Genomic DNA, 15,755 nt, shown 5'->3' on the forward strand with positions numbered 1-15,755 from the left:
TCAACGGTGCGACCCGGGAGGACCTCCAGGTTTGCTCCCCCTCACGGCCGGCCACCCCACAGTCCAGGGCCATCTCGCGATAAGCCCGCTGCGCCGCCTGAGCTTTCTGCAGAAGGGTAAGCGGCGCCCTACGGCGTCCTAGCGAGAAGGAGGCGACGGCCACCGGGTCCGCGGGAGTCAACGCCCTGTGAAACGCCGGAAACCAGACGCTGAGCGTCGCTCGGGTGGGCGGTGACGTAGAGGGAGGAGCGGGAGCCGGAGCTGGGGGCGGGGCGTCGGCGCTCCTCCGCTTCTTATTGGGCCTGGCCGCTGTTAGTCTCGGCCTTCCGTCCCCACCATTTCCGCGCGGGCAGTCAGTTAATTGACGGGCGGGGCGGGGCTGGGCAGGGCGGAGTAGCGACTTCCGGTACGGGGAAGAGAGTTGAGCCCTAGGAGGGGCAGCGTAGTGGGAGGAGGAGGAAGAGGAAAGGGCCGGGCGGCGGCTGCTGTAGGTGGAGGCTGTAGGTTGTTCGGGGCGGCGGCGGCTCTCTTCCGAGCGGACGATGGACAGCCAGGGCAGGAAGGTCGTGGTGTGCGACAACGGCACCGGGGTAAGCTCGGGACGGGGAGGCCGCGGTGGCCACGGGTCCGGGCGCGGAGATGCGGGGGACGCGCCGGCCCTCGGCGCCCGGCGCTGCATCCCTGGGCCCAAGGGCCGTCGGGGCCTAGGGGCGCGGGGCAGCCCTTTCCGCCTCACGGGCGTGGGGAGCAAGGGCCTCGGGCTCCCAGAGCCTGCCGCCCCCTCAGCCCTCCGGGTCGGGGCGGCGGGCGCGGCCGGCACTGCGCGGGGATCTTGCCTGCTGCCCCGCAGGGGCCGGCTCCGCGCTCCCAGCTGGGCAATGTGGCTAAAGGGTCGAAGGGTAGAAGACTAGGTTTGTGTGTTCGAGAAGGGCTTCTTTCCTCCAGGTCGCCGGTGTTTAAAAAGGGGAAAGACCAGAGGCCTTCCGCTTCCTGTGTAGGTACCGAAAGGGAGGCAGGAAACGGGCTTAAAGAAAAAAAAAGGAAGTGCTGTCAGTGCAAGCCTCAGCCCTTTAGCAATTTTGAGGGGTTTTTTTTGATGGAAGTGGAGGCCAGATCGGCAGTGCATAATTTACTTTTTGTTCTGCATACCGAGAATTTGGCCCACGGGCGGTTCCGCAGACACCAGCATGTTCCATTGAATGATCTTGGGACATCTAGGACCCCTCAAGGGGGCCGAGTGTTAAAATTCTACTGACCTTGGGGGAAGTTAACCAGTTTTGGCGCCTCCCTCCCCCCCGTTTTAAAATTTTTTAAATTCCTCACCCGAGGATATGTTTTCCTTTTTATTTTATTGATTTTAGAGAGAGAGATGGAGAGAGAGAGAGAAACGTGAATGTGAGAAACATCGGTTGTTTCTCCTACGCCCCCGGGGATCGAACCCTCAACCTGGGTATGTGTTGGGACCGGAATCCAACCCAGACCCTTCGGTGCATGGACGCTCCAGCCAACTGAGCCACACCGGCCAGGGTCCCCGTTTTTTTCCTTACGTGCAGATTACAGATAATGTTGGTCTTTGAGATTCTAAAAGTGCAAATAATTGTAAAAATCTGAGTAAAACACTGATTAAGAGATTATTAGAAAGCTGTTTCTTTCAACTCCCCCTCCTTTGAAAAATGTATTTTGATCAGCCAAGTCAGCAAGTCAGAAATGTTACTTGTTTTGGATAAGTTCCATAATGATAATTTTCTCCTACATTACAGTGATGTCTAACCATTTTGGAGTTGTATGTTTTGTGACTTTTCTCCCCCTTCTTCCATAAATGTGACATATGAATTAAAAAAGACTTTACTCGAACTTTAAAACACTTTGCAGACTGGATTGTTGAGGGGGGAAAGACCTAATATTCACTGCCATAATACTTCCCTAAACTTTAAGCTTTATCTGAACTTAGTTAAAAATGGTCTTGAATAATAAGGATGTTATCATATAATGGGACATCCGTACAAAATGGAATATTTTTTAAAAAAGAGGCAGATCTGTTATGTAAAGTTGTCTTAAGATTTATTAAGTTAAAAATGACTCACGTGTATGCTTTATTAAAGATATCTGTATGCTCACAAACTTGTATGTGTATATGAAAGTTTTGGAGGGATACATAAGAAATGTTCATACTGGTTACTTGTGAGAATAGGGATAACGGAATGAGGGAAAATGAGGACTTCATGACTCTTGAATAATGGGGAAAATGTTCTTTGTTTTTTTAACAAGACATGTACTATAAAATTATCTTTAAAGAAACTATAAACATTTATTACTTTTACAGTTATAACTCAGTTAAAGGTACTTTAAAAAAGATATTAGTCTCAAATTTACCTCTAAATAAATTTAAAGCTTTAAAAATTGAATTTAAAACATTTTGTTTTGTGAATATGCCAGATATTTAGAAACCTGAGCCAGTTGTGTTTTGATAGATTCCTGTTCTTTGAAGGGTAACGAGCCCTGTATTTGTAATGAGATTTGTGATATTCAGTTAGAATAGGAATGTTAACCATGAGCTCATTTAAAACAATTTTTTTAAATTGACTTTAGAGAGAGGAAGGGGGAAGAGGGAGAGAGAGGGAGGGGAGGGAGGGGGGAAGAGAGAGAGAGAGAAAAGAGAGAAAGAAACAGAAACATGGATGGGCTCCCTCTTGCACTCACCCTGACCAGGGGTGAAACCAGCAGCCTGGGTATGTGCCCTCACCAGGGATTGAACTCACTACCTTTTGGTGTATGGGACGTCACTCCAACCAACTGAGCTCCACTGGCCAGGGCCATGAGCTCATTTTTATGTTACTATTTCATTAGTTTAGTTATGTTAGGAAGCTGATTGTATATTATCTGTTAGTCATATTCTAATTCATAATTTAAGAATCTTGTTCTTCAAGACAAAAAAATCAGTCCTATTCCATATATAGGAAAAAGGGTAGCTAGTTCAAGCAAAAATGTATTTGGTGTTACATTTCTTATTTTTAAATTTTAGTTAGATTTTCTGTAGATATAATCGACTTCAAATGAAGAAACAGTTCTGATACAATATGTAGTCAGGAATGCTGTGATATATCTGAAAATTTAGAGGAATAGAAACCACTTAGATTGTATATTCTATTTTATAGTCGTCTAGATTTTATTTAGTTACCCGAAGGTATAATGAATGATTCTTTTACAGTTAAATATTAAACAAGATATTAAAATTTAATTTCTAAAAAGTTGTGGGAATAGTTGTTACCCTAAAGCAACTTGCCTCTTACACGTTTGTTTTAGGTTTTAAAATTTTAATTATAGGCAATTTTAGAAGTTGATGACTTTTTTTTTAGCTCCTCTTGCAGGCGAATGCTTTAAGAGCAGGTGAGTTCTTATGATCACATGCCAGATGTTGGTCCTTGTTCTGCTTCCTCACTAGCCCCTAACCAGTTTCTTATCAGGGCAGCCTAGAGGAGGAAAACTCATCCAGTTCCAATAATTTATTTGCTTTATCCTCATAACTGTTCAAACCTACCACTTAAAATAGAGCCACTGGAAGTGGCCAGATAGGGGAAAATCTGGAATCTTCTTAGGTTAAGGTGCCTTTCAAGAGCTCTGCCCAGGCCCCTGGTGTTGTGTATTCTGCTACCAAACTTGAGTAATTTCATCAGCAGTGAGTTATGTTTCATCACCAACAATGAAGACAACGGCCTACTGTGTGACTGGTAGTTTTTAGGGTCTAGTGTAATGCTAGGATAATTATATTTTCATTTAGAATTCACATTTGTAGTTGGGTATGGCCTGCTTTATCAGGCTTTTGCTAATTTATTTTGTTGAATTTAGAAGTGTTTGGAATAGAAATAAATCAAAAACAAATTTGGTTTTACCCTGCAAAATGCTTTGGAATAAATAGAATGAATATTTTGGCCGTGTAAGATCAGGATAATCGCTATACAGTTAAGTTAATACATCAGTACCATTACATAAAATTAATAAAGGAAAAATACAAATATGATAAGCCCAAGTAAAGCTTTATAACTCTGTTTATTTTTTGAGAGGAGAAAGAATCTTTTAGAGGAAATGTAGAGGAACTTTTTTTTCTTTCATTTTTGCTTGAAAGAACATTATACCGTTCATGTTCTTACCATTTGATGACTCAGTGGGAAGTAAGGGAGCCAGTTTAAACCACAGTGCTATGAAGAGGAAACTATATATGGTAAAAAGCTATTTCTTAAACACAGACGTATTGCACTCAATGAGAGAACTAAGTCTCCAAGTCTTAAAATGATTGAAGTGGGGGAGGAATTTCAAGGTTTAAATGATACCAAATGAGTAGTTTAGAAAAAAATATTTTTTTTGCATTTTATCACATCATGGTTTAGATGTAGATTTTTTAAAATACTGACTTTTTTTGCAAGGAAGGAAATGCCAGATTGTCTATTTTATTATTGTCTAGTTTATGTTATTGAGAAATAGGTTTTATATTATTGAAAAATAGCTTATATTGAGAATATAATTTTAATCATATTCTTGTTATTATAGCTGTCATTGTTTTCACATTAAATAATGTGAAATAGTGCAGTTATTGTCATTTTGACCGAGTTATCTAATACCCTATAGGAATGCTAGCACTAGATTACTATGGCAGCAAATGCTTCCAATAAACTACTTAAGCAGAATAATCTCCTTGACAAGTGAATGATACCTTTAATTTGAGTTAAAGCCACATTTCCCTTTTTTGTAAAGCACAGGAATAGTAGGTTTGCAATTGTTTTTGTAGTTTTGTGGTGGGAGGTGGTGGTACATTTTTGTCCTATCTCAGGCACTTTGGCAAACATTTTGTCCCTTGACATATTCTCAGATAAGAATTTTAATATATGAACTACTCATCAGAACAATTATAATCAGAAAACACTGAGTGATGTGATTGTTTATAGATTTGCCATGTTGCATGTTTCTGAATGTGAGGCCTGATCTGAATGAGAGGAGAGGCATGTCAACCTTCCTAACCTCCTCCCTGTACCAGGGCTTGACTTATGCCCCTATCCAAAGCTCTTCCTCCCACCTTCAACTTCTATTATGGTTTCTCACTTAAATCATTTGTTTACATTTAATATGCTGAAAATGGCCCTTAGAGACTTATCGATTCTTTTTTCAGTTGTTCATTTTATAGTTTTCCTTAATAACATACTTATATAAGTGAGCATTTTTAGTCTGGAGTATGGACACTTTTGACACACCCACTGTCCATAATCTGTTCATTACTTTGAGGTAAACATAAGAACTTAATGTCTACATAGTATTTACTTTCTGTTTTTGGAATATATGTGTAAATTATGACTAATATTTATATTAGTCTGGTGATCATGGCAGATTTTATTTATGTAGAAATTTCAGTATGGCCAGGATAGTAACAAGAGTCTCTATCCTTCCATGTCATTTCAGTTCATATCAAGTGAGCTGGATTTTGACTTAGTTCCATTCCAATCCGGGCAGTGCCCAGCATGGTCCTGGCAGGGATGGGGAGTCCCTCATCTTCATCAGAAAGCAGTGAAGACAAAGGAACTGTGCTCACCACCAGAAACAGAGGGCAGTGATACCAAATGCCAAAGAAGCAGATTAAAACAAAGCCTCAAGTCCACTCACCTCTAACTCATCTTCAAAAGCCTATTCCTAACATATTGCAACTGGCCTGAACACTTTGCCAGAGCTCCTCCATGTACACCAGAAGTCCAAATTCTAGAGTGGGGAGGGGCAGTATGCAGGAGAGGTTACCTAAAAGTTCCCAAATTTAGGCCCCACAGAGAAGTAAAACACTTCACTGGTGGATATCAGATTTCCAGAGCGCTCTCCTTCCACCGGGACCACAAAGCACCAAGAAGCAGTGGTGACAGTATGTCAAAAGATGGAGCCCTGGTCGGCTGAGAGGCCATAACTTGTATTTCTGTGCTGCCAAAAGGCAGCAGCTAAAGGTGAAACATTTCTCAGCAGCCTCCCTGCTAACTTTCCCTCCCCTACCCTGAAGTTTTTAATTGCATTTTTCTTGCAATGTCTGCTCTTAAGAATAAGACTGAACAGACTGTATTATTGGTATAAGAATTGAAAAACCCTTGATTCTATTTTTGGTTTTACTGTAGTTGTTAAATATCCTAGTTGTTAAATCTTCTAGTATATCAGTTTCTTATGCATAAATAGAAGCATCATTAGAATCAATAATGATATGCCCTCATTGGAGAAGTACACTATCTGAATATGAAAATATGTTACCTGGATTACTAAATACATATATCTAAATATAAAACTAAATACCCCAAAATGCCTAATAAATGTTTGTTTTAACATGATGCTAGTCCAAACTCCATTTGATTTTTCCCATTTTGGAAAATGAAGGTGCTTAAGTGGATTGCCAGAGATGAATGCAAGCATGCTTTAGAATTAAAACTTTAGCTCTGTTTATTTTCTAACATCTCTTTTAAAAATACTTAGTATTTGTTGAGTGAATTTGTCCATTCCCAAATACTTTTTTTGAAAAGAATATTTTAAGTTTTTGAGAGAGAGAAAGGGAGGGGGGAGAGAGAGAGAAACATCAATGTGAGAGTGAAACTTTGGCTGCCTCCTGCATGTCCCCTACCTAGGATCAAGCCTGCAACCCAAGCATGTGCCCTGACTGGGAATCGAACTGGCAATCTTTTGGTGCATGGGACGACACCCAGCCAACTGAGCCACACTGGCCAGGGCCCAAATACTTCTCGTGTGACCACTGTGTGTCAGGACCTCTTTGAGGCATCAGGATCCAGCATGAACTGCTCAGCTGAGCTCCCTGCTCTTCTGAGGCTTTCCCTGTAGTAGGGGTACTTAGGCACTAAATAAGCAGTTTATCAGTAAACAAACATGAACTCTGGTAGTAGTCATTGCCATAAAGGAAATAAAATGAGATACAAATTGGATGACGAGTTTGGGTATTTTGAAAGCACCAAAAGTTTAAAATATTGTATAAATGCAAAGTGATACTTTTCAGATGCTGTTTTCAAATGAATATAGTAAATACCTTGACTAACCCGTTTTTACTATTCTCTTCCAGTTTGTGAAGTGTGGATATGCAGGCTCTAACTTTCCAGAACACATCTTCCCAGCTTTGGTTGGAAGACCTATTATCAGATCAACCACCAAAGTGGGAAACATTGAAATCAAGGTAATATTTTATTTATTGATAAATGAGGGTCAAAACCTGTGAGATGTTCTTTGAATTAAGTAGTTTTAAAATATGATGCAATGAAAAGCAAAGGGGGAGGGCAGAATTCTTATATTTTTAATTTATGTAAACACCTGAAGAAAGGCACAAAAACTGAAGTTAATTTTATTTGACTTTAAGTATGGCTTGATGCCATTACTCGCTGAATGGAGTAAAATACTTAAGATTTTTATATGAATGTGAATTGTAATTTTTAAAGAAATCAGCTTGGCATTTTTATGTTTTTCAATTCCATATATTGTCATTATATCTGTTAGTGTTCCGTTGGGACCTTAGACTTTTCCTTTTCATGTTCTCATGGCCTGATTCCCCCTATTTTTTTATATAGATAGTCAGGAAAACACAGGATTAAATCTTACTGTTTTCTCTTTTCACTAATGTAGTAACTGATTTTCATAATGTGCAGGGGGAAGCATGCAAGTCTTTATTTGGCCTTGCATTATTATCAGAAAGGGAGAAGAGGGAAGGTTATCATTGCTTACTTACTGTACTTGACACGAGAGACTCAACATTAAGGATGATAGATTTTTCTCCCATATTAAAGGGATTGGAAATCAAGTGGGAATTAACGATATTTTAGAAGAAAAAAGAGAACAGATCAGTCAAAAGGACTTTTGTCACCAATTGACTTAAATTCTGTGGGTGGCTTAGCGGTCAGGTTGGTAGAATTTAAGGGCTCTTTCGCTGAATTATGTGTGAACAAGCTAGCATTGTTGATCCTATCTGGACAGTCTTTGTTTGGTAAGACTTCAGTGAACTGTTAGATTATAAGTCATTTGAAATACGAGTTAAGGTGAACCTCTTTGGGACACTTGTTCAAACTTTCTAGGAAGGTGATAATAGGTGGTAGAGATTTGCTACTTGGTAGCTCTCTGCTCTTGGAATTAGAGATGAATCAGCAGTGAATAAAAATACAAATTGAAACTTAGGTTCTGTGTTAATTTTTTAAAGATTTAAAATAGAGGATTATTCTGGCCTCTTGTTATTTTATAGATAATCAAATGGGATACTCAATATGAGTTTTTATTTTATGATCTTTTGGGAAATTTATGGGATTTCTTACTCTCTTTGTGAACTTTTCGTCCTGATTGAGTTCAATCTTAAATGAACTTTGACTTAAAATTTAGTTAACAATAGTGGTAAGGATAAACTTTTTAAATGGAGTTGAAAGTTTTACTTTTTGTTCAGTATCAGGCTTTTAAAGAAGAATATTTTTTTGATGTACTTTATGGACATTAACATTTTTGAGGTATTAAGGTATATCACATTGCCATTTTTATTCTTCAACATAGGCACAAAAAATTACATATCTTTTAACTCCCACTTTCTTGCTTTTTAAGGCCAAGTGATAGAAATGAAAGTAGTCAATATACTAATGAGATGTTTTTTACTAAGGAATTCCCCAGTAGCATTGTTTGTATGGTTTGTTATTCTGTGTTCCGTTGGCTCAGCTCTGTTCAGTCTGCTTAGTCTTTTTAAGTCTTTCAAGTTAAATTGTTCTTCCAGTAAAAAACAGAGAGGCCTGTCAAATTTAACTTGACCTCTAGAGCTTGGAAAAACAACCCTAACCGTACCTCTGCTTACCCAGCTAGACCTTTCCTGTTATCATTTATTTTCTGTAATTAAGGTTCTTAAATTCAGTAATGAATTTAAAGAAACTTGACTTTTTGGAATTCCTCTGTCTAGTGATTGACTTATACTTCTTGTGTCTTGTTAGCTAAAATGTGGTAGACAAAAAAAAACAAAACTGGAAATTTAAATTGTTTAATGAGTTAATTTTCATTCAGGAGTAATAACTGTCCATGTTAATTTGGCCCTAATTATTAACTCTGTAAAATATAGTAGTACTGCATCTGACCTCAACCTAATTTTTCTCTATTGCTTGTATGTTTAAAAATTTCAGTGAGGATTTTATTTAGGCCTTTTCTGACTCTTACTTCTACCTTCTCTCTCTTCACCTTTCTTGACCTGTTGAAGTAGAATAACAAAAAGATGGTAAGTGAGGTTACACACATGCTCTCTGTTTGTTTTCCACTTTTGCTTGGTGGGACAGTAGTTGTTGTTTTGTGTCCCTTTAGTATTGGGGAGGGGGGTATTTCCATATTTTAATTTTAAGTACTTCGACCCTGTGCTTTCCTGATTGCGTACAATGGACCAAACCAGAACTGATTACTAACATAGTTTGAATTGTTTTCCTTGTGTTTCTTATAGATGAATGTTATAATTAAAATGGAATGTGGTGTGCATATTATTAGAAAACAAGTGGCTTTTTATAGGATATGTGTGATCCAGAAGATTGGGGTGAAGTTGTTACATTTGGATAAATTCACTATATTGCCCATGGTTAAATTGAACATTACCTGTCATAGCCTGTATATATATTTGCATCCAGTACAGTATCATATGTTTTTAATAAACAGTAAAATTTAAATATGCAAATGAAATATAGATAGTAAAGGGGGGAGAATTTCCTATACTATCCTTATTGATGAACAGATTTTACAAGATTACCTGAAGATAAATAAGAAAAAGGTGAAAGTCTTATAAGACTTTTCCATAAACAACAGATTCCTCCCCTAAGTAAATGTCGCGTCTTTTTCTTTTGAACTAGAAGCTTACTGGGTGCATCCCAGACAATTTACTCTCATCATATTTTTCTGTGATAGTGTAAGTACTTCTATAGTAGATTATTTTTAAATTTGTTTTTTAATATTGTTTGTAAACAGCTTTGACAAAGATGAATAGCAGGTATTTCTAGTGATAATATATTTTAACTAGTAACAGTAACTTTGTGGAGTTTTCTTTTGAATAAGCAAAAACATTGAAAAACGGAAATTCCTATAGTTATCCTCAATAAAAGATCATGCCTTTGTCTTAAAATCCTAAGGAAATTTGAGAGTCTACTTGTAGAGAACAGTGTAGACTTAATTTCAATGTTTTTTAAGGAAATTCCTTCTAGGAATTTCATTGTGCTTTTAAAGTGTGTTTGCTCTATTTTTCAGTTTTAGGTGACATCGTTCAAATGATTCTTGGCAAATAGCTATACTGCTTGCTTTTCATAATATATAAATGCTTTTGAAACAGCATCTCAAAACAGTTATTGTAGTTTTTAATTCAGGTAATAGGTAATGGTTTAGGCTTAAGGTCTATTGATGAGGTGGGTGGTAAAAATCTAAGGCCTGATTTGATCGCTTATAGCTTGGTTCTGAGATATGAGGGCAAGCTTGCTTCATAAAACGCTTAAAATTTTTGCTTTTGGAAGTTGAAATGTTCTAAGGAACAGTATATGTTTTAGGATTAAAAAAATTAAAAAAATATATCTTTATTGATTTCAGAGAGAGGAAGGAAGAGGGAGAGAGAAAGAAACATCAATGATGAGAGAGTCATTGATTGGCTCCCTCCTACATGCCTCTGACTGGGGATCTAGCCCACAACCTGGGCATGTGCCCTGACCGGGAAACAAACCACGATCTCCTGGATCCTAGGTTGATGCTCAACTGCTGAGCCATGCCCAGCTGGTCTGTTTTAGGATTTTTTTAATTACAATTTTAGATACGGATAAATTTAGGTAGCTTGAGCTACTCAGATTTTGAACTAACCTAATAAGTTAAAACTTATTTTCTTCCATTTTAAATGTCGTCTTTGTTGAGAGGGATGGTAAGATACTCAATGCCAGACATTTCTTTCAGTTAGTCCTTTAGAGTACGTGTGGCCTAGAAATAAATATATGAGGCTTTTATTTTTAGTTGGCGTTGGGTCAGACGTACATAAGCCTGTATTCTTGCATGGAATAAAAATTAATACTCTAATTAAATTTGTTGAAATGTAATTGTGAATGCATATTGATTTATGTAAACCATCTAATTATCTAATGTATTACTTTGTAACAACACAAAGAAAGATATATCCTAAAGGAAAGTAAGTAACAAAATTGTGTATTAAATTATATTTGTTAATGGCCAAAAGTAATACATGCACTTGCAGGGGTGTCACCCTTAACATTTTATTAAGAAGTGTTTAAAATATGCAGCAAAGTTGAAAGAATTTATAGTAAAACTCATAGACCCATCACTTACTTAGATTCTGACATTAATATTTGCTATATTGATGTATCACATATTTATCCATCTATCCATCCATCAGTCCGTCTTGTTATTTGATGTATTTCAAAGTATCAGTATACTTCTCCCTGAATAATTCAACATACGCATGTAATTAAATAGAGTTCACAAATATAGTTTTAGTTTTGCATTTTCCTATCAGATGATTCTAAATAGTTAATATTAAAGAAGTTTGAAAATTAAGTTGTTAAATTAACTTTATGAAAAACTAGTTGCAACACAAAAGATTTAGAGAACATTTCTAGCATCTGCTTTAACTTTCCCACCCTTTCTGTTGTTGCTTCAGTGGATTGTACAGAAACCCTTTCTTAAAAAATAGAGTCCTCACCATGGTTTTCTCTCTGATCTTTAAAAAAAAGAAAAAAGTTACTTTTAAAAGTTTTCAACTCATATATGTTTAAACCCTTTTAAATATATCTTATGTTAATTTTGCTGTTCCTTTTATTTTCCCCATGTTTTAAACTTAAGGTGTTGTAGAAAATAGTTGCTATGTCTGATGCTAGTTTTTAAAAAATTCATCAGTACATGTAGAAATTAGGATTATTTGATATCTTGATTAGTTGATTTTTAAAGTAAGTTTAAGTTCTAGGACATCATTAGCTTTATTATACATACAAAATTTGGCTTTTCAAATGTGGGTCATCTTAAGTATGCTCTCATTGGAGACAAGACTTGTGAGTATTCTGTTTCGTGTGTCATAGTTTTCTAGTCTTACACCTTAAGATAAAAAATGTTGCTCATGAGATAATTTTAAAGAATTGTTTCCCTGTGTCTTTTTATATCTCTACAGATTTTCATTCCTCTTGATGAGGCATGTGTAGAAACTTAGTTTTATTTCTAGTCCAGATATTTAGATAGAAGTTTGTGAAATTATTGTAGTTTAGTTAAAGAATCCTGGGTTTTTTTGCTTCTTTCATTATGCTTTATAATATCATTTTGATATTTAGTAGAAAGAAATGTGCTGCATGCATTGAGCATTTTTCTGCTAGTTTTTCCCCCCTGATGTGCTATTTCACATATCACAGGCCTTATTTTTTTGAAAATTTGAGCAAAAGAAACATGAAACCTCATACAAAACCCTCCAAAATATGAAAATGTGGGGTTTATTTGTGCTAATGCCCTTCTTTTGGAAACATATGTATTAAAGGTAAGGTGAACTTATTGATTTAAACCACATTGTATATAAAAATGTATTAAACTTCACAAGGCATTGTTCTTGAAAGAAAAAATTTTTAACTTGTGGAATGAAATACTTGATCTGAAAGTACCAGAACGATTAAAATTAATTATCCCCAAATTTAATCAAAATATGGGAATATAAGTTTCTGAAGGTATTTTATGCAAAATTTGGTTTGAAACTTTGATATTATACTTTTCTAGGATCTTATGGTTGGTGACGAGGCAAGTGAATTACGCTCAATGTTGGAAGTTAACTACCCTATGGAAAATGGCATAGTACGAAATTGGGATGACATGAAACACCTGTGGGACTATACATTTGGACCAGAGAAACTTAACATAGATACGAGAAATTGTAAGATCTTACTCACAGAACCCCCTATGAACCCAACCAAAAACAGAGAGAAGATTGTAGAGGTAAGGTTTTAGATGGGATGTGCATGTATATGCTTCTTTCTTTTCCCCCCTGAAAATGTTCTTTCTTTTATGTTACCGTTGTTATTAAGGATAAAGGGAATAAAAATAATTGTTGTTTTCCCCCAGAACCTATTTACTGAGCACGTAACTGTATACTAATCAATATTCCTAAGTAGGCTATATCAGTAAACGAAACAAAAATCCTGCCACCATGGAGCTTCCATTCTAGAAGGGAAAAACAGCCCCCAAAAGTGACTTAATTGAATGGTTAGTTAGAAGATAGTAGATGCTAAAAGGGGATAAAGAGCAGGTTAAGGGATAACGGGGAGTGGGGGAGGGTTGAATTTATACATAGGGTGTGGTAGTGGTCCTGTGTGAGAAGGTGATGTTTTAACAAAGAGTGAGGGAGTTAGCCAGGATTTATGGGAAGAGCATTTCAGCCAAAGGGAGGAGCCAGAGTAACGACCTTAAACAAGTGCAAGCCTGGCACATTAAGAGTCAGCAAGGAAGCCAGAGTGGAGAGCAACAGGAGATGAGGTCAAAGAAGTAACAGGGCCAAATCATCTAGGGCCTTGTAGGCTGTTATAGGGAATTAGACTTCAAGTAAAATGAAGGGCTGTCACAGGGAAGGGACATGATCAGATTTAGGTTTTTGTGGCTGCTGTGTTGAGAGTAGATCATAAGGAGGCAAGGGTGGAAGAGAGACCAGTTTGGAGACTTTATCAACTAGTCAAAAGATAATCATTAGGATTAGGGGTAATAGCAGTAAAAGTAATGAGAAGTGGCCAGATCGTGGGTCTGTTTTGAAGGTAGGGCCAAGAATTTCTGATGCATTAGATATGAGTAAGATGGAATGACTTCAAAGGTTTTGACATGAGCAACTGGAAGGATGTGTTAGAATCATAAGTTGGTGGGAAAAGACGAGATAAGTAGAACAGGATTGGGGTGGGGGCACAGATGGACCAGGAATCCAGTCTTGGACATGTTAAGCTCTCATTGGACATCTAAGCAAAAATATCAAGTAGATTGTTATATATTTAAGATCAGGTTGACGAGAAAAGTGTGAGTCTGAGGATTTAAATTTGGGAGTCATCAAGATGTAATATGGCTCACCAAAGAAGTGAGAGTAGACAGTGGTTAGAGAGAGGGCTAAGGACCTGGGAAACAGGAGGACCTGTTGAAAGGAGATCGGAAAGGTTACTGAGGTAAGCAGTTGCAGAGAGTAAGACGTCTACATTTTTAGTAGTTTAGATAAGTGACTTTTCAGAGTTGTCTTTCATTTTGTTATATATGAGGTAGAAAGTTTTAATAACTGTTTTAGTAGCTTTCAGTTACTAATTAATGTAAATATTTTGTATTATTCTATGTCTGTATTTAGATGTTGGTGGAAATTTTGGAAGGGGTTTAGAAGAGATTATTGTTAGACAATATTTTTAAAGTCTAGATTAAAACTCAATTTTTGTATTAAGTGGTCTGACAATGTAAGATCATGGTTTTAGGTACAGAATCCACAACATTCCTTATGGTTTACAGTTTATTACTTTTTATCCTCCTAGCTACACCTAAAACTGAAACAGGAGCATGTGGCCTGACTGGGAATCGAACCCCGATCTCCTGGATCCTAGGTCGATGCTCAACTGCTGAGCCACACCTGGCGGGGCTAACTGATGAGTTTCAGAGTTGTAAAATTTAAATTCTATATAATTGTGATTACGGTCAGTTGTCAAATTTCTAAGTAGGTATATTCAGAGTGGTAGTTAGCCATGCTAGTCAAGGAATGCTCATTATAGATGACAGAAAAACTCCTGCACGATGTTTCCAGCCAACCTGGACTACAAGGAATGAGCATGGTTTTGACTAGAGAGGATACTAGGAAATTCCTTCTCCCTCCAGTGGAGCTACAGCCTTGGCTCAAGTAGGGAAGGCAGGCTCAGCAGCAGCTAGGCAGTTCTGTATCTCCCAACATTAAGGAATTGCTGCATTTATTTTGTTGTCTCCCTGCCCTATTTTACTACCACTTTTTTTTCCTTAAACTGCTAGAGATAGTTTGTCTTTGAATTAAAAGATATTTCCCTTAAGGGACATCAATTAATAAAGGCTGTTCAAATGCAGAAAGCTTTCTTTCACTCTAATTAGCCATTAACTAAAGCACTCAGCAACCTTTGCTCTTGTAGGACTTACGAAATGCTTGGAGACTCAGGATGTATCCAAAGATCTTTCCCAAAACGGAATCTCTGTGAGAGCAGAAGTTAATCAAGGCGCAAAGAGCTGAAGAGAATGGAGGGCTCTTTGAGGCCTTTTGATTCTGTTTTGGCCAAAAACATAAGTAGAATATGTAACTTCAAAATACCAATATTTTTTTCTTTCCTTTTGCATTTTCAGGTAATGTTTGAAACTTACCAGTTTTCTGGCGTGTATGTAGCCATCCAAGCAGTTCTGACTTTGTATGCTCAAGGTAGGTGAAGTTTAGCTTTTAGGATAATTAATTCAGCAAACATTTACTATGTTTTATGTCAAAGGAACTTGAGTTTTCAATAAGTTGTAAATCCCAGAAAAGCACAGTATTTATGTATTTATTCAGGTATTTAAAAATATTTATTTAAATATTTTCACAGTTTCTAAAATTTGTCAAATAAAATACATATATTTTAATTTCTAAGTGAAAAAAGATTTCTCAGTTTTTTAAGAAGTAGTAGGTTGCCTCTTTTAGATTATTTTGAGCTAAAAAACTTTTTTTATGCAGTGGAGAATGAACATGGAATTTGTCGTCAGAATTGGCAGTT

The 15,755-nt window shown here is 37.2% G+C and overlaps 1 protein-coding gene across 1 annotated transcript in view; it reads left to right on the forward strand.

Annotated features, from left to right (window-relative positions):
• Positions 1 to 385: 385 nt before the first annotated feature.
• The window catches only part of ACTR2 (actin related protein 2), a 32,664-nt gene continuing 17,294 nt past the window's right edge, over positions 386 to 15,755 (forward strand). The window contains exons 1-4 of the mRNA XM_081157005.1: positions 386 to 590; positions 7,085 to 7,195; positions 12,757 to 12,972; positions 15,355 to 15,427. Coding sequence (XP_081013131.1) covers positions 543 to 590; positions 7,085 to 7,195; positions 12,757 to 12,972; positions 15,355 to 15,427 — 448 coding nt within the window. The 5' untranslated portion in view covers positions 386 to 542. The remainder of the gene's footprint in view (positions 591 to 7,084; positions 7,196 to 12,756; positions 12,973 to 15,354; positions 15,428 to 15,755) is intronic.

The sequence above is a fragment of the Miniopterus schreibersii genome (genome assembly GCF_964146895.1).
Source record: "Miniopterus schreibersii genome assembly, chromosome: 13".
NCBI classification, from domain to species: Eukaryota; Metazoa; Chordata; class Mammalia; order Chiroptera; family Miniopteridae; genus Miniopterus; species Miniopterus schreibersii.